General features: G+C 36.4%; 1 protein-coding gene across 2 annotated transcripts in view; it reads right to left on the reverse strand.

Annotated features, from left to right (window-relative positions):
• Window positions 1-16,777, reverse strand: part of Wdr7 (WD repeat domain 7) — a 273,057-nt gene that overhangs the window by 147,457 nt on the left and 108,823 nt on the right. For both annotated transcript variants that reach the window (XM_057788617.1, XM_057788616.1), the window contains one exon: window positions 8,382-8,495. In XM_057788617.1, the coding sequence (XP_057644600.1) occupies window positions 8,382-8,495 (114 nt within the window). The remainder of the gene's footprint in view (window positions 1-8,381; window positions 8,496-16,777) is intronic.

The raw sequence follows: 16,777 nt of genomic DNA on the forward strand, positions 1-16,777 counted from the left end.
TTAGTTAAAAGAGACATATGCCATGTAAGTAAAGGAAGAATACAGTGTCTAGGAATTTATTAAATACATAGGAAATGATAAGTGCTACTTGAAATAAAGGAAATCTACAGATTCATTAATTCAATTAGTTAGTTATTAAACAATTGATTAAGGAGATGTCACATAACTAGGCATTGAGGTCATGCCATGTAACACACACAGGTTAAAATTACATGCCTGTAAATTAGCCTCATAGGAAGTGACAGTTTAAACATAAACAGTGCATATTATTCTGCAAGGGTACAGGAAACAGCGGGAGAGACTGTGGAACAGAGATTGAGAAGGACTGCATTAAGATGGCCATGACTTAAGAGGGACTTAAAAGGAATCCGGAGCATCACCACTACATGGGAGAGGGTACCAGCCAGGCAGAGGGACTCAGGCAAAGAATGAACTACGGTCACTCTGGGGGAAATAAAGTCTTGCAGTAGCTGATAGCTCTGGAGATGAGGGGAATCCCTGAGGGGTCTAAATATCTAAGAAAAGACTTTGGAATCTCTGCTATACCGAGTGGGCAGTTAGTTATTAGCAATTAATAAGAGCTCAAAGTGATGACAGGCTACTGAAATTCTCAGAATACTGGATGACTTCTATTGGAAAAGGGCAAGAGATAGAGTCAGGAAGGTAGCTGTAGAATAGAACAATATAAATAATTAAACAAAACAAAACAAAACAAAGAGTTTAGGCCTAGGATGCTTCTAAGGAATGAAATATTTAGGAGAAACATTTTATATAAATTAGTACCAACTACAGTTGGGCACTGTTGGAGATAACTAATTATGCCATTAGTGATGGCATCCAATTGAACATAAGTAGAAAAGGAGGGGTATGCTTTAGGAAGAAATAGCAAGCAGTTTCTTTTGGACGAGGCTTTAGGTACCGGACATGGATTAGACTAGGTATGGCGCTTGCAGATGCAGATTTGAGCATCATTACCATACAACTGGAAGTTGAAAATTTAAAATTAAATAAGTGTCAAAAAACAGATATATGAGAAAAGAAGTCAACTTCACATAACAGCATACTTGCTATGCTTTTGTCAGAATTTGTCAAATACCATGTTTAGAAGCACTGTGTTTCCTCACTAATATACAACCAAGGCTAAACATTAAAAAAAAAATACTTTAATTTGCATTTTTTCCTCGAGTTAAAAAGTAAAACATAGAAAGAAAAGTAATTAAGAAATAGATATTCTACTCAGAAAACTATAAAATTGCTACTTTTGTTGGTATCTGTTCTCAGAACACTTCATGGTTAATAACTAATTTCCTTAGTAACCTGCATAAGAGCCTGAACATGATATATCTGTAGTATGGTATAGCATTCTAAGTCAAAGAATGGGTAACAGCAGTTTACAATGATTTAATCCTCACTCCTCATCAAGGAAACTTGTCTTTGCAAGAGAAGAAGACCATTACAGAAAACCACAACCAATCAAAATGCAGACTGGGAAAGCCAGTGTCAATGGATACATTTACAAATCACTACTTGATCTAAAGCTTAGGAAACATTATGGAAGAGGGGGCGGAAAATTGTGAGAACGATAGGAATGGGAAATCTGCTGGGAGATTGTCTTTCCTAATACTGTCAGAAGCTCCACCTATAAACCCTTGCCAACATGGCTGCCTAAACATGACCTGAACAAGGATAATACCAATAGGCGTGCCAAAGTGGGCAGGAGGTGGGGAGGGGCAGAGCATGAGGTCTCAACACTACACAAATACTACAGACAACTAAGGAATGGTCAGAGTGGGAGAGACGCTCTTCTTCTCCGGGGAAGAGCACACTAGTTGGTTATCCTAAACCATATGATCACCCCGAAACACACGCAAGTCATCTTTTACAGACTTTTTTATATTTAGGGAGATATAGACATATATCTACCTCTAATAACAAATGAAAAAACAGAGGCCATAAATTGGAAAGAGAGAACAGAAAGGCATATGGGAAGGTTCAGAGGGAGGAAAGGAAAGGGAGAAAGGAAGTAATTATATCGTGATCTCTAAAGGAAAAGGAAAAGGCAGGCTGCAAGGCTAAGAACTGAAAGGACAAACGCTGTTTACAAGAAGTCACATACGTCCATGTGTGTGCCTTGTACTCCTCTTTACACTGCCAATTATAAGTTTAAAAATGAGAAAGGCAAAGGCCACAGGTATAACTCTCCCTAATTACAAACTCTCTTTTCATGTTAGGAAAGCAATTTTGATCTCTGAATAAATAATGCTGCTTTTTTTTCCTAATGAAGCCTATCTAGACTTTAACATGGCAAATTTCCCATCTTTTAGTCAGAAAAAAATGTAAGAATATGTCATGAATAGGGCCTTTAAAAAGTAGTCAAATGAGCAAATCAATATTTAGTCTCAGACCAGACATTCTTTCCAGCTTTATCTTAACAGACATGTTGAGACTTTAATACATGAATATTTGTTAAGGTGTCGGGTTTATAGTGACGACTTCAGAACACCAGCAGAACAATGAGCTTTCAATTTAATGTGTATGTAATAAAAAAGGCTGTAGCAACAACAAAAAAATGTTTCTATTTGCAATCTTATAATAGTAGTACTAAGTAATGCTGGGAGTTTTAAAGAAAAAATGTGTGATGCCCCACCCCTACCAAAGCAGAGTATTTTGGCCTCACTTTGATTTTCTTATGGTGCTGGGAACTAAACCTGCAGCTTTCAACATGCTGGGCAAGAACTCTACCATCGAGCTACATCACCAGGCCTTGCTTGTCTACCTTAATTATAAACAGTGAGACAGGAAACTACCACATTGCTCATCTAATTCTGTAAGCATAGCGATAGGCTGTGATATCTTACCTTTTAAAAAAAGAAGAAAATCCTCCAAAATCATTCCCTGGGAATGTAAGACAGTATAGGCTCATAATTTGAAATCATGTGGGGCTCATGTAATGCTCTAAAGCTATTAGCAGTCAAGTACAAGACCCTGCAAATGTCCTCTGTGCAAGCTTGTTTCCTTGTTCACAGACCTAGTAAGAGTCATGTCAAATTCTTTATACATAAAGACTTTTAGCACGGTGGATGCGTCCCACTCTTCTCCACCTTTTCTTTTCTGTAGTGTATCTCATCCTACAAAGTGTACATTTAGCCGGGCGGTGGTGGCGCACGCCTTTAATCCCAGCACTCGGGAGGCAGAGGCAGAGGCAGGCGGATCTCTGTGAGTTCAAGGGCAGCCTGGTCTACAAGAGCTAATTCCAGGACAGGCTCCAAAGCTACAGAGAAACCCTGTCTCGAAAAACAAAATAAACAAAACAAAACAAAAAAAAGTGTACATTTAACTATTATTTTTACTGTCTGTTTCCACTACTAAAACGTACATTCCATGAGTTAATATACTGTGGCCTATTTTATCAATGACATATTTTAGAGAACACCAACACTAGTGTGAGCCAAAATTATATACACTAAATTAATAAGACTGCCAGAGATTATTCAAAATAAAGCACATATAGAAATACTACTTTTAATCATTGCTAGGTCTTTTTATGAAATCATAAAGAGACTCTTCTACCCAAATCAACACATAAGGCTTTATGACACCAGGTATTAATTACTTAAGTCTGTCATAAATAAATGACTGTTTTTTTTTAAAGAAAAAGGTAAAATAAAAATCTCTGATGTCATACCAAGAAAAAGACTTTGATTCTATAATTAAAAAGACATAAATGCAAACTTATAGAAATCTACATTAATTTATCAAAAATGGATTTCCTCACAGATATACAAACTAAGTAAAACAAACATTAGTAAATAATTAGGCCTAAAATATATAGTTACAAATACAACTGAGATGGAGAAGTAGGCACAGACAGGTGCCCAGAGCACTAGATTCACAGCAATAGAAAACCACGTAAGCAGCACTTGCACGTCAGTGATGGAGAGGGAGATACTTGTCTCTGAGGTGGGAACTAAAAGCAGTTAGTTATAATTTTACAAAAAAACCCTAAAATGTACAAAGTTAATAGGCCCATTCCGATGTGTTTCTCACAGATGCTTCCATTTTGAGCAGCTGAACCTGTGAACAATCTTACCTGACAATGTTGGTGACTTTTGACACTTTTTCACTATTAAATGTTCAATTGTGTTCTGGTTATATTAAATAAGAGAGAAGACATTAAAGACAAATACAGCGATTTCCTTAAAGGGATACATGTAGGTTATTAATAAAGTCCTTCTAAAATATTTTTAGTTTGAAATTTTAAACAAATCATCACCCCCATTCTCAGTTAGAATGCCAGCTTTACCATGAAGATACGGGATAAAGGAAAAGGATGCCACACAGAACGCCTAATCAAGTATCAATCCTGCTTCATCTAAATTTCTTTCTATGGAGGTCAGTTTTTAATGACCTCTCTCCTATTAGTACAATGATGTCATATAAAATCATAATAATGCAACCTTTAAAAAATTATAGTGATAAAATGACTCCTAGAGATATTCTCTAGACTGCCTTGCTCAGCCATCACCAGAGAAGCCTCCTCCTGTAGCAGATGGGAACCAAATACAGAGACCTACAGCCAGCGTTATAAAAAGAACAAGAAACTTTGGAACCCCTGAATGGGTTGTCTCCATCAAATCCCTCCCCTCAGAGCTCAGGGAACCCCATGGAAGAGGTGGAGAAAACTTAAGAGACAGAAGGGATGGAGGACACCAGGAGAATAAGGTCCTCTAGATGAACATGATCAAAGTTCATATGAATAATAAATTAATAAACAAAACAGACACATTATTAACAATATTGATTATATAGTGTATCTACATAATATATACACATATATACATGGGTTATAATTCTAAGAAAAAGTGTATGAGCAAAAACAAACATACAGGTATAAAACAATATTCTTTTAATCCAGAAATTGTAAATAATCTGGGCATAATCTTAATATTATATTATTGGGGAAAAAGATATTAGATCTTAAATAAACAGAATATTGGAAACCCTGAGGTAATTTCTTTGAGAAAGAACATTTCCTATGTATACTATATGACATGAAACTCATAGAAAGTAAGATTTAATATTTATTATATAAAATGTTGACCTACCAAAATAAATGCGATATATAACTTGAAGCACATAATTAAAGAGTGGTAAGTAAATCTGGGGTGTTCACACGCACACAGCACCACACTGCAGCGCTGATCAATGGGTATCAGGTTGAAAAAGAAAGGTAGAAATAGCAGCAGCATATTGTTTAAACGACATGGCAAAGGTTTAAATCGTCTCAATCGGGACTCAATTTTTTTCCTTCCAGTTTTTCCAGCTGTTCTCTTCCAATTAAGTACTCTTCATTTCAAATACACTTAATTAGTTCCATTGATCAAAGCCCACACTTAGGAGGCTTTCTCCTCGCTGCCTCACGTCTGCAAGGAAACCACCAACAAAAGGAGCTGGATTCAACTAAAATGTCTTGAGACAGCACGCATCCCTCAGACATTCTCAGCCAAAATTATCATTTCAGAAACAATCATCCTTCCTTTAGCAAAAACAGGAAACTATATTTTGTATTTCAACTGGTAAATGGTCAAATTGCTTCTAAGAAAAGTATCAGATAACAACAAAAATAAAATTAAACAGCTATCCACATTAACATAAATCCAACTCATTTTGTTGTGAAATAATTTCTAGTTATTTTATGAAGAGATATTATTAACAATTGACTTAAAATAACCAAAACAAATTAATTGCATTTCCCCACAGCCTTTCTTCCACTCTGCAGTGCCGGGACTCGACAATGCTGCCCATCCCAAAATAAGACCGTGCTCAAAATGGGTTTTTCTTGATACAGCTACCGTATTTTCCATAACGCAATTTATATAGGATTCTAGTCAATAAAAAGAAATATGGTTTTCTTCTAAACTGTCACAAAAATCTATATCACAGCTTAATCAAGCCGCACAGTCTAAAGGCAACCTGAACAATCAAGAGACGGCAGCGCGCTCACTGCTCTGACAACATGTTAACGAAGGCTTTTTTTGGTTATTTAAAGACTTTGGATATTGAACAATCTTGCTTCTAGCACCCATGGCATGAAGCGAATAAATCAACTGACAGAAGCCATTCGTCACACACATTTAGCCAAATTAAACAGATTAAAACACATGGTAGGTAGAATGAATTAATTCTCCAAATGAGACTTACATTAAAACGGCATTAAACTCGAAAAGACACAATTGTGAGCTATAACACAATCTCATGTGTTTGTAATTGCATACTCTAAATTTTCAATTAATTTCTTAATGTTTACTTGAGTGCTCACAATGATCTTTATTCTGAATGTTCACTGATCTGTTTTACTACTACAAAGGCAGACACCCCCCCTTTACAAGAAATTAAACAACTACTTTTTATAGAGGTCTTTAGCTGTCTAGGGAATTAAGATAAAACGCATCCATAGCACTGTTTAAAAAACAAATAAAAACAGGAGTTAAAATGTATCTTTTTAGTTAAGAAACATCTGCAAAGGAAAGATATGCTTTAGTAGTTATTGAAACAAATTGTACTAATTGTTAAATGGCAAAAGACTTCAGAAAATGTGGGGGTCCCTAAGCAGACATATTTAAATTAGATGCTATCCTCACCAGAAAACTTACACATTAAAAAACAAACAAACAAACAAAAGGCTGGTCATCCATTCCAAGTGTATAAGATACCCAAGATTATATACATACAGGTAATATTATACAGACTGAGAAGGTTATAGCTGTATATTTAGGAATATATATGTGCACATGCATGCTTATATATATGTTACAACAGAGAAAAAGAGGCCATGAATTTGAAAGAGAGAAAGTGGGAGAATCCAAGGAAGGAAGACAAAAAGGGAAAATGTTACAATTATAACTTCAAAAAGTAAAAATTATTATATTAAAAAATGTAACAATGAAACCTACTTAGGGAAAATGTATTCAAAGTCGCTGCCTAAGAGTACAGTTCTTAGACATAAGTTTTGCAATTATCTAAAGAAATCATTGAGCTCTTTCTTTCCCAGTGGGAAGAAGTCAAAGAAAGGCGTTCATACGGTGACAGTAATAGACTTGTTACATTGCTAAGAAAGAAAACTCTATTTTTAATTTTTAGTTAAAATTTTTACTCTTTTCTTTGAAAAGAAAAGGGTTTATTTCAGCTCACAGCTTGCAGTCCATCATCCAGGGAAGTTGGAATAAGAACTCAAGGCAGGAACCTAGAGGCAGAAGCTGGCGTAGAAGCCATGGAGAAATGCTGGATGGATGGTTTTCTCATCATGAATTCTTTTTTTAAAACTGTTTTTAATTGATCTAATTTTTTTTCCTAGTCACCTTCCTTTTTTTCTTCTCTCCAAAATTTTACTCTTAAAGCTTTGTGGACTAAGGGGGTGTATACACTGTGTGATTCACTGGGTCATACTATAGCTTCCATGCCAAGACTTTGTATTATTCTGTTTTGGTTTTGGCAATACTTTTAAATTTTGTTTTATTTTGGTGGGGGAAGTCACAAGGGCAGGGGAAGGAGGCGAGTGGATGGAGAGAGGAATATGATCAGGATTCATGACGTGAGACACATAAAGAATTAATAAAGAGCTAACATAAAAATTGAGTTCTTATTTTCTGGTGATACTTCTTTTAAAGTTGTTGGCGAATATTCACATTTCATAGTAATTAGAAATTTTGGTCACATTTTTAACTACGTTTAGCCATCTGGACCTAAACAACAATAACAAAATCCTTAATCTCAATAAAACTATTCAGTATTTTATCCTCAGTACATTCAAAGAAATTGAACACAATGAATGTAGAGATTCAGCCATTAAAATGAATCAAAATGATACAATGGCAGGCTAAATACGTCATAAATGAGCTTTGCAAAACTTGCTGCATGTCTGGTTCCATGACAGGTAATACAAGTAAGAGATTCGATGCCCACTCCAAGCTAATATCTTTAAAAAGCAGCACTCAGTTCACTTCCTCGACTGCAGTATAAAGAACATGTGTACTTTTTCTTATGCAGCCTATACTATATATATTGCCACTACAACTTAATTATTCCTGATTTCAACCTTGTAATTGCAGAGGCTTTCACAGCCTAATGGGCATGTATGTGTCTCTACATGTTCCAAGGCTTTAATAATGATTCTAGCTTCACAATTAAAAGGTTTTCCACAAAATCAAGTCACAGCTCACAGGCTCACTGTCACAGTGACATGTGTCATCCTGGACCAAATCGGCAGTTCCACTTCGAGTTTCCAGCCATCCCTCAAAAGATGCAGCCCCAGTCCATGACTTAGCAAACAGTATGAAATACTAACCAAAGCTCCAACAAATCACATGGTAAACTGTGCTTACCAGTAGTGATGTCATCGTCCACGAGGTCATGCTCTTCTTCCTGGACTTTGGTTTCTGGTCCTGAGGTATCTGGAGCTGCTGCCATAGTCTGCATGGCTTCTGTAGTGACTCCAGCTAAAACAGGCAAGAGCGACAAGATTTTACTTTACAGAATGACAGAAACTGAGCAAAACTTGTAAAGCTGCTGTTTACTCCAAAGATAGTCTGACAAAATATAGCACAGAGATAAATGACTAAAGCACTCATCTTTGTTTTATTATTTATATGGAAGGATGTACGTGGGTATATCCTGTATTTAAGTGTCAACCAACAACTGAGAAAATCAGACCCCAAATGGTGATGTAAATTATATTTTTTTGATTAATTTCACCAAGACTTTGGCTATACTTATGCTAACTTATCTTATGCTATCGTATCACCATATCACTTATGTTATCGTCAAGACTTTTGCTATATTTATGTTAAACAGAATTGTACAGCACTCAGGTGGAAAAAAGTACTGTGTGAGTGTGTTCATAACGTGGGGTAGGCAGGAAGGTGAGCACAATAGAAGGAGCTGTGCTCTGAGAATTGTGCTGCCTCCAAAGAAAAACATTTCCCTCTGTGAAAGAATTAGAAGTGAGGAACATAATTATCATACCAAAAAAAAGTTTCCATTCTGCTAATTCACACAAATGTCTTTTTCCTGCATAGCTATCTTTACATTTCTGATAAAATATTCCGGTGTCAATTTGCATCTACCATACAATGAGTAACAGCAGGCTTCACAGTGTTTTTACATTATTATCACCAGTCCATCATAGCTACTACAGAAGGAGAAATTCAAAACACGTCTTTTAAAGAAGTAATTTAATATTTGTTTAAACAGAAGCCATCCAAATGTTTTACAAACTAAATCCTATATATACTGAAGGGTTTCTTCTCTTCTGAGGCATACTGAGCTACACAATTGTTGGGAGCAGTGAGAACCCAGATCCTGAATTTCTTGTAATCCCCTGATCTGAGTGCCTACAGCTGCTCTGAGCACGAGACCTTCAGGAGTTCCTGATGGCGGTAGAGTGGTTTCCGGTGGGTTTGGCTGGGGCGTGGCTATCTCTATATAATCTGCCCCTGAACACAATAAAGGGGGCATTCTTGGGGAATTCATGGATGACCTGTGTCGCTGTCTCTCTGTCTGTGTGTGTCTGTGTATTTTAACCTCCAGCCCCTTGCCGGAGGCTTGGGAACTGGGTGCCAGCGCACAGAACGCAGACATGGGGGCGTGGTGCGCGGCACACAATTCCTCAAGCTTACCAAAGGCACCCAGAGAGAAAAAAGCCTTAATCCATTCCCCACCATCAGTGATGTCAATTTGGACCTATCAGTAGGTGACCACAAGACATAAAGACTGAATACGGAAAACAAACACCCCATGATAGTAGCATCATTTGCTTTAGAGGGTGGGAGGCTGGAGAGGCACAAAGGAGGTAAAGAACTAAGGGACAGAAAAACGGAATAATAATCTCCAAATGTTCCCCAATGAAAAGAAAATGATGATATTACCACTCTACTTCAGTATATTTACAACAGATCAATTTTAACATGAAGGAAGGATTTATTAGAAAAGTACTAATTAGGGGGCTGGAGAGATGGCTCAGTGGTTAAGAGCATTCATTGCCTGCTCTTCCAAAGGTCCTGAGTTCAATTCCCAGCAACCACATGGTGGCTCACAACCATCTGTAAAGAGGTCTGGCGCCCTCTTCTGGCCTGCAGGCATACACATAGACAAAATATTGTATACATAATAAATAAATATTTAAAAAAAAGAAAAGTACTAATTATTTAATAAACACAATCTACTTGGGAAATAATCACAAAGAGAAGGGGATAGAAAAAAAGGATAAATACATTCCTAAAGGACATATTGTTCAAATAATTTTTAAAAATCAAAGCTCACTTTTCATATAGTCGAATTAAAATATAACCTTTGAAATCTCATTCTCATTCTAACACACAGTAATTCTAAAAATGATCAGAGAAACTGGAATAAAAATATTAAAGAACAATGTGGACAGAAATGATCATTAGTATTTTCCTTTCCTATGAAATAAAGAGATTTGATGAAGGTGAATGTTGAGACTTATAGGAAAGCCATTTATATTCATCCTATTTAAGCAGAGAGACAAACTGCTCAACCTAACACTACTGCTAAGTTCCAAAGCCATAGCTGAAATGCAAGTTTTCTTATCTGAAACCCCAAGTCATTACATCACAAGCCCTCAACCAGAGAGAGAGAGAAAGGGAGGGGGGCTATAAATTAGAAGCTAGGCACTCCACATGACAGAGAATATGTAGTAGTTGCCATTATGAATCTTCCATGCTATTTAGTTACCAATAAGTAAAAAAGGAAGAGACCATCTTTTCCAAAAAGCTCTATGTCATAATTCCCATAATCTATGTAATGAGGGCAACCAATTCCCTAAAACTCTTTAAATTTTCTGGAAGAAAGGGAAGGCTAAAAGTGCTAAAGATAGAAAACCAAATCATAACATTCTCAAGTCCTTCAAAAAACTAATTTTAGCAGTCTGTTTTCAGGAAATAACTTTAAAATTTCAAGCCATATAAAGATCTAATAGCATTTTAAAAATAATACTAAGCACTTTATTCTCTACCTATGAAAGAAGGCATCACAGCATTGTTATAAACCCTACGCCAAAATGTGGCTACTTCTCATCTCCACAGTATTTAGGTGTATGCTATGTACTATCTTAAAGCAGACAGACATCACAGTATCAGTAGCTGATAGGGACTGAGAGTACAACAAAGGATTTGATAAACCAACCTTTAAAACAAACCTACTCGATATTCTGCTTGTGGTAGTATGTACAAAGCCAAACACATTGTCCAAAATTTTGAGCCAAAATGATACATTTTACTATATGTAAATTATATTTAACTATGTAAAAATATACAATAAATAATACTATATCACAGTCAAAACAGAAATGAAGATTGTAACAGAATACTTTCTGTGTGTGTGCATGTGTATGTATGTGTGTAGTATGTATATGTGGGCAAAGGTACACAATACAGGGGTGCTTGTTAATGCGTGTATGTGTGAAGGCCTCGGTTCACAAGGAGTTCCTTCCTTCCTTTCTTTCCTCATCCCCCCCCCCCCCAGCATCTTATCTATTGACAAATGATTATTCTCATAGCTTGGAACTCCCTGATTGGCTGGGATGGGTCAGCAGGCCTGAGATGCACGTGTTCTGCCTCCACCAATACTGGTTACACATTTGCTTTGCTCTACCTTGCTTTTACATGGCAACTATGTCCTTAGGTTCTTATGCTTTTTATATATTTAAATCTTGTGAGACATAAGTGACTGTATGAATGTGTGTATACCACGCATGTTTCTGGAGCCCATGAAGACCAGACGAAGTTACCAGAAACCTGAAATTAGAGTTCCATGTACTTTTGAGCTTCTTGGTGTGGGTGCTGGGAACTGAACCCCAGTCCTCTGTAAGAACAGCATATGTACTTCACTACTAAACTCTGTCTCCAGCCTCCGGTGCCTAAGACTGTGCAACAAGCACCTCACCTGCTCAACCATCTCCCACCTCACCTGCTCAACCATCTCCCTAACCTCTGTACTATTAGTTTCTAAGGAATACACAGACAAGAGTAAATTACTGTTACTGATATAAAATGTGTAAGTCTTTCAAAGCAAAAATTACTTCCTTGTGATTCATTATCAAAGAAAGATGAAATATTGTGGAAATTTATAAAAAAAGATTCTTTAAAGATCTGTACATATAAACTTCTTATTCATAAGCAAGGGTTTAAATTGTTGATTATATGATAATATGGTTTCCACTTATATAAGTCATGTTAGTGAGCTGACTTGTCAAATTATATTAAAATAAACTAAAGTGTGCTATTTTGATAAATATACTCAAAGTACTGGGCAAAAAGTTCAGCAAACCTGGATTAACTAGAACACCATGACAATAACCTCAATCCAACAGCACAAATTATATTAACTAATTACTAGGAAATAATAATGATGATGTTTCAAGGAAAATAAAATATTACAAATATATAAAAACAGCAAGAAGTCTAACAAAAATCGGTATAGTAAATGTAGGAAAGAGGAAGTATATGAATCCAGGTGCTACAAAATGAACACTTTACCATTATGGATTTCCTATATAGCATCTACCCTGAGACTCAGGAAGGAAATGGGAAATAGGGAATGAAGCAGAAAACTGGTGAGTGGAAGTTTGGCTACGAGAACATGGGGTGGGGAATGTTTTACTGAGACGATGGGAGGAACGGACTTTTATGAGAAGGAAATAGGAAGACCTTTATGAGACCTTATACACTTCTGTAAAACAAGGTCATTTATTATTGTCAAAGACCTGAAATAATTCATCTTTCCAGTCATACATACATACATAATATGTATACATACATACATAATATGTATACATACATACATACATATAAAAGTTACTTGATAATGTCTTAAAATTCTTAAAATATATATATAAAAATATGGTCTTCAAAATCAATAGACTAAAGCTATTCTAAAAATTCCACCAATAGGAGCTGGAGATGGTTCAGCAGTCAGAGCATGAGCTGTACTTCCAGAGGACCCAGGTTCGGCGTCCAGCACCCACACAGGCTTCCTAACCCAATGAAGGACCAGTTCCAGAGGATCTGATGCCCTCTTCTGACCTCTGACAGCACCAGGCACTTACGTGCTGCAAAGTCCTACAAGCAAACAAAACACCTAGACACATAAAATGCATTTTTAATTTCAACAATAAAATATATACATTAGCTAAAATGTACAAGCTTCATGTCTTCCATATTATCTTTACAAACATTTTCACAGCCAGTTTACAATATCTACGCAATGACAAACAAAATGAACTCAGAAGAATTCTATAGCATCAGGTGACTAAAATGACAAGCAAAAATAAAACAATAATTTAGTAAGGTTTTTAATGCAGCACACTGAGAACTATTGGGACATAAAATCAGTTCAGTTCACTGTCACTATTATTTTACTGACAATTAGATGAAAGGGATAACAGTGTCAGAGTGAAGAACAAAAACATACAAAATGTTAGTAAAATTATATTTCTTATTCTCATGAAATATAGATTTCCAGTGAGATTGAAAATACATCCAAAACAATAGCAGGTAGTTTTATTTCATCAGTTTCTCACAACTCTGGCTTTCTAGTGATCTAATTAAAGTACACTGGAGGCAATGATTTGATATGAGCGTTTACTTTGAATGAAGTAAATCCACAATAAGGGCGTTTGTGAATATCTCCAGTTGCATTTCAGGCAGAAGGCAGGAATTTATTGGAAGCAGATCTGTGCAGTGACTGACCAACACTGCCCCACGTTCCCCACAATCTCATGACAGACAGACGGCCTGCCTCACATTAATTCACTTCACACCACATGTATCGATCCGCAGCCGTTCCCTAGTCTCTCTGCACACACCGCCTGTCTGGCTGCCTACATTCACATCAGCACATACACACAAAGGCCATAGAAGATAACCTTTTGCTTTCCATTAAAGACACAGTATCTACTTTTCCTTCTCTAAGCATCAAAACTAGAAATTATAACACTATAGATGTTGTCTTATAAAAAGATTTCACATAAAAAATTGAAGATAGGTATGCCTTATTCTGAATAAAGATCATTTCAATTTTTCAGAAACAAGTTAAGATTATTAAAGGCATAATGCAATTAGAGAAATAAAAACATAGTTAAAATAGTTTCTTTAAAATTAAATCAGAATTAGATAATTATTTTGTAAAAAGAGAATTGGTGTTTAATTAATGAAATGCATTTTCTACCTACTATTTTGAACTATTTATGAAACTATTCTCATAAAAATGTAATTATAAGCCATTCTAAAAGAAGCAAAACAAGCTGGAAAACACATAAATCATAGCAACCACAAGTAAGTAGTGTGCTCGCTCTAAGGAGTATTAATGTGAGAACATAAAGCTTTATTCTTCTTTTCCAAACAGAACTGAATGTGTTCTATGATAATGTATAAAAATGAAACAAAAAAACTTCAAATTCACTGTAGGCACCTCTTCAAAGATTTGATTGATTTGCAGGCTACAAGTGAACTAAATACATTTATTTTCATTTCAGAAGACACAAATGAAAGAAAGACTGATACGGTTTGACGTTCCAGGAGTTATGAAACAAAGGCAAACGTATCCTGGCACACACTAACACTGAAATCAGACTGATTTGAAACCTCAACTACAAACAGAATTATGCATCTTGGAACTGCTTACAAATTTGTCACTGAAACCCTTCAAAGACCCACATTCTTTCTGTATCTCTGGTTCCCCATCTATCTCTCTGCCTTTCTGCCTCTTCCTTCCTCTCTATACTAGCAATGGCTGTGAAGGCAGGTAACCGAGCAGCGCAAACAGTACACTGCACTGCATACACATACGAAGCATATACTGACAGTAAAAAACCGACGTGTTTTAAGTCGAGGGAAATGAAACTGATGGTGGCAGTGAAAGATAATGGCTTTAGCAATAAAGATACTGAATCTTGGCCTACATCTAAATGAACCAGAGGACATAGCGTTGCTCATACAATAAGACAGGTGATTGTGCAAAGTGCTCACATTTCCATAAAGACTGTGAGCACTCTCACTACTGTTGAACAAGTCTTATCCAGGCAAGCTATGAGGTGAAATGAGATTCTCAGCTTCAGGTAATGTGTGCTGGGGCTTGAGCAAGTAGCTACAAAAATAGGGATGTGATGTGTGATTCCCTTCTATATGCTATGAATATGTTTTATTACCATTGATTAATAAAGAAGCTATTCCAGCCTATAGCTTATCAGAATACAGCCAGACTGGAAGAGATAGAGATAGAGAGTAGGTGGAGTCAGAGAGATGACATATAGCCTCCAAAGTTGAAAGATGACTGCCGTATCCTCACCAGTAAGCCACAGCCTTACGCTGATACACAGATTAACAGAAATGGGTTAATTTAAGATGTAAGAGTTAGTTAATAAGAAGTCTGAGCTAATAGGCCAAACAGTGTTGTAGTTAACATGGTTTCTGTGCCATTGTTCAGGTCTGAACAGTAGGGAAATGAATGAGCAGTCTCCACTTACAGGGATGTGTGGAATACTTTCACCTGTGTTGAGAAAAGATCTCTCCGAGATTAATGCAAAGAAACATTTGTAAAGGGATGTGATGATGAGCCAATGATTTTGAAATCATACTTTTTCCTAGCCAGGGGTCCTCATTGTTACCTCATTAACCGCCTGTGTAAGTACATGAAGAGGCATATGCATAGTTTACAGAAGTTTTCATTTGAAGCATACTTTTTTAAATGCTTGAAATTATTTTCCAAAAAGAGGCAATATAAAAGGGGAGAAAATTAATCCATTCATTCAGTTTAGTTTTTTTTTTTTGGGGGGGGGGGGATAAGACTGGTTTACTAAGCAAAGGGAATAAAGCTAAAAGGAGAAATACAGGAACTCTTTACAAGAGAACCTGATAGCCACAGTACTAATACATATTTATAAATGTGTAGAAAGGTGTGATTTATGTCTTGAACACTGAGTGAATAAAATTCACATGAGTGCGGGATATGTAAACGTATCAGAGAAGGACACTGAGTGAAGAAAATTCACATTTGAGAAGGGTATATAAAACCTTTCCTGGAATGGCCCTGAATGAAGAAGACAGAGCAGCACAATAAAGACAACAGGGCAGCAGGAAGGTAATAATGGCGACAGATAGAGAATGAAGCTAACAAGACACCAGATGTTGGAGCCCAAAAGAGAGTGAGAAATACGTTACTAACAGAAGATGGGAGGCAATGTGATGGCTAATCTTGGTTGTCAAGTACCTCTGGAATTGCCTACTCGGTAAGCAGATGGGCACACCTGTGAGGAATTGTTTTTTTTTAATTGGATTAACTGAAGTAGAAAGAAGCAACCCTAAACCTGGATCACTGGTGGTCAGAAGACCCACATTAAATCTGGTCCACACCATCAAGTGTCAGCACACAAAAAGGGCATAGAAAGAAGATTTTGCTTTTTCCCTTTTAGCACTCACCTTCTTTGGCAAGTACATCTATCTGCTGCTGAGGAATTCCTTCACTGATATTAGGACCTACTTCTTCAGATTTCCAACATGTACTGAAGACTGACCGAGACATCTAGCCTCGTGGACTGAACAACTCTCAGACACTGAGCCTTTCTGCTGGGACACAGACATTGTTGAACCAGCCAGACCACAGCATGTAAACCACTGTAATAAATCCCATTTTAATATAAATATAGATTCATTGTATTAGTTCTGTTCCTCTTGAGAATTCTAACAGTTACAAAAGGAATAAA

Source organism: Chionomys nivalis, chromosome 14, assembly GCF_950005125.1.
Source record: "Chionomys nivalis chromosome 14, mChiNiv1.1, whole genome shotgun sequence".
Taxonomy (NCBI): domain Eukaryota; kingdom Metazoa; phylum Chordata; class Mammalia; order Rodentia; family Cricetidae; genus Chionomys; species Chionomys nivalis.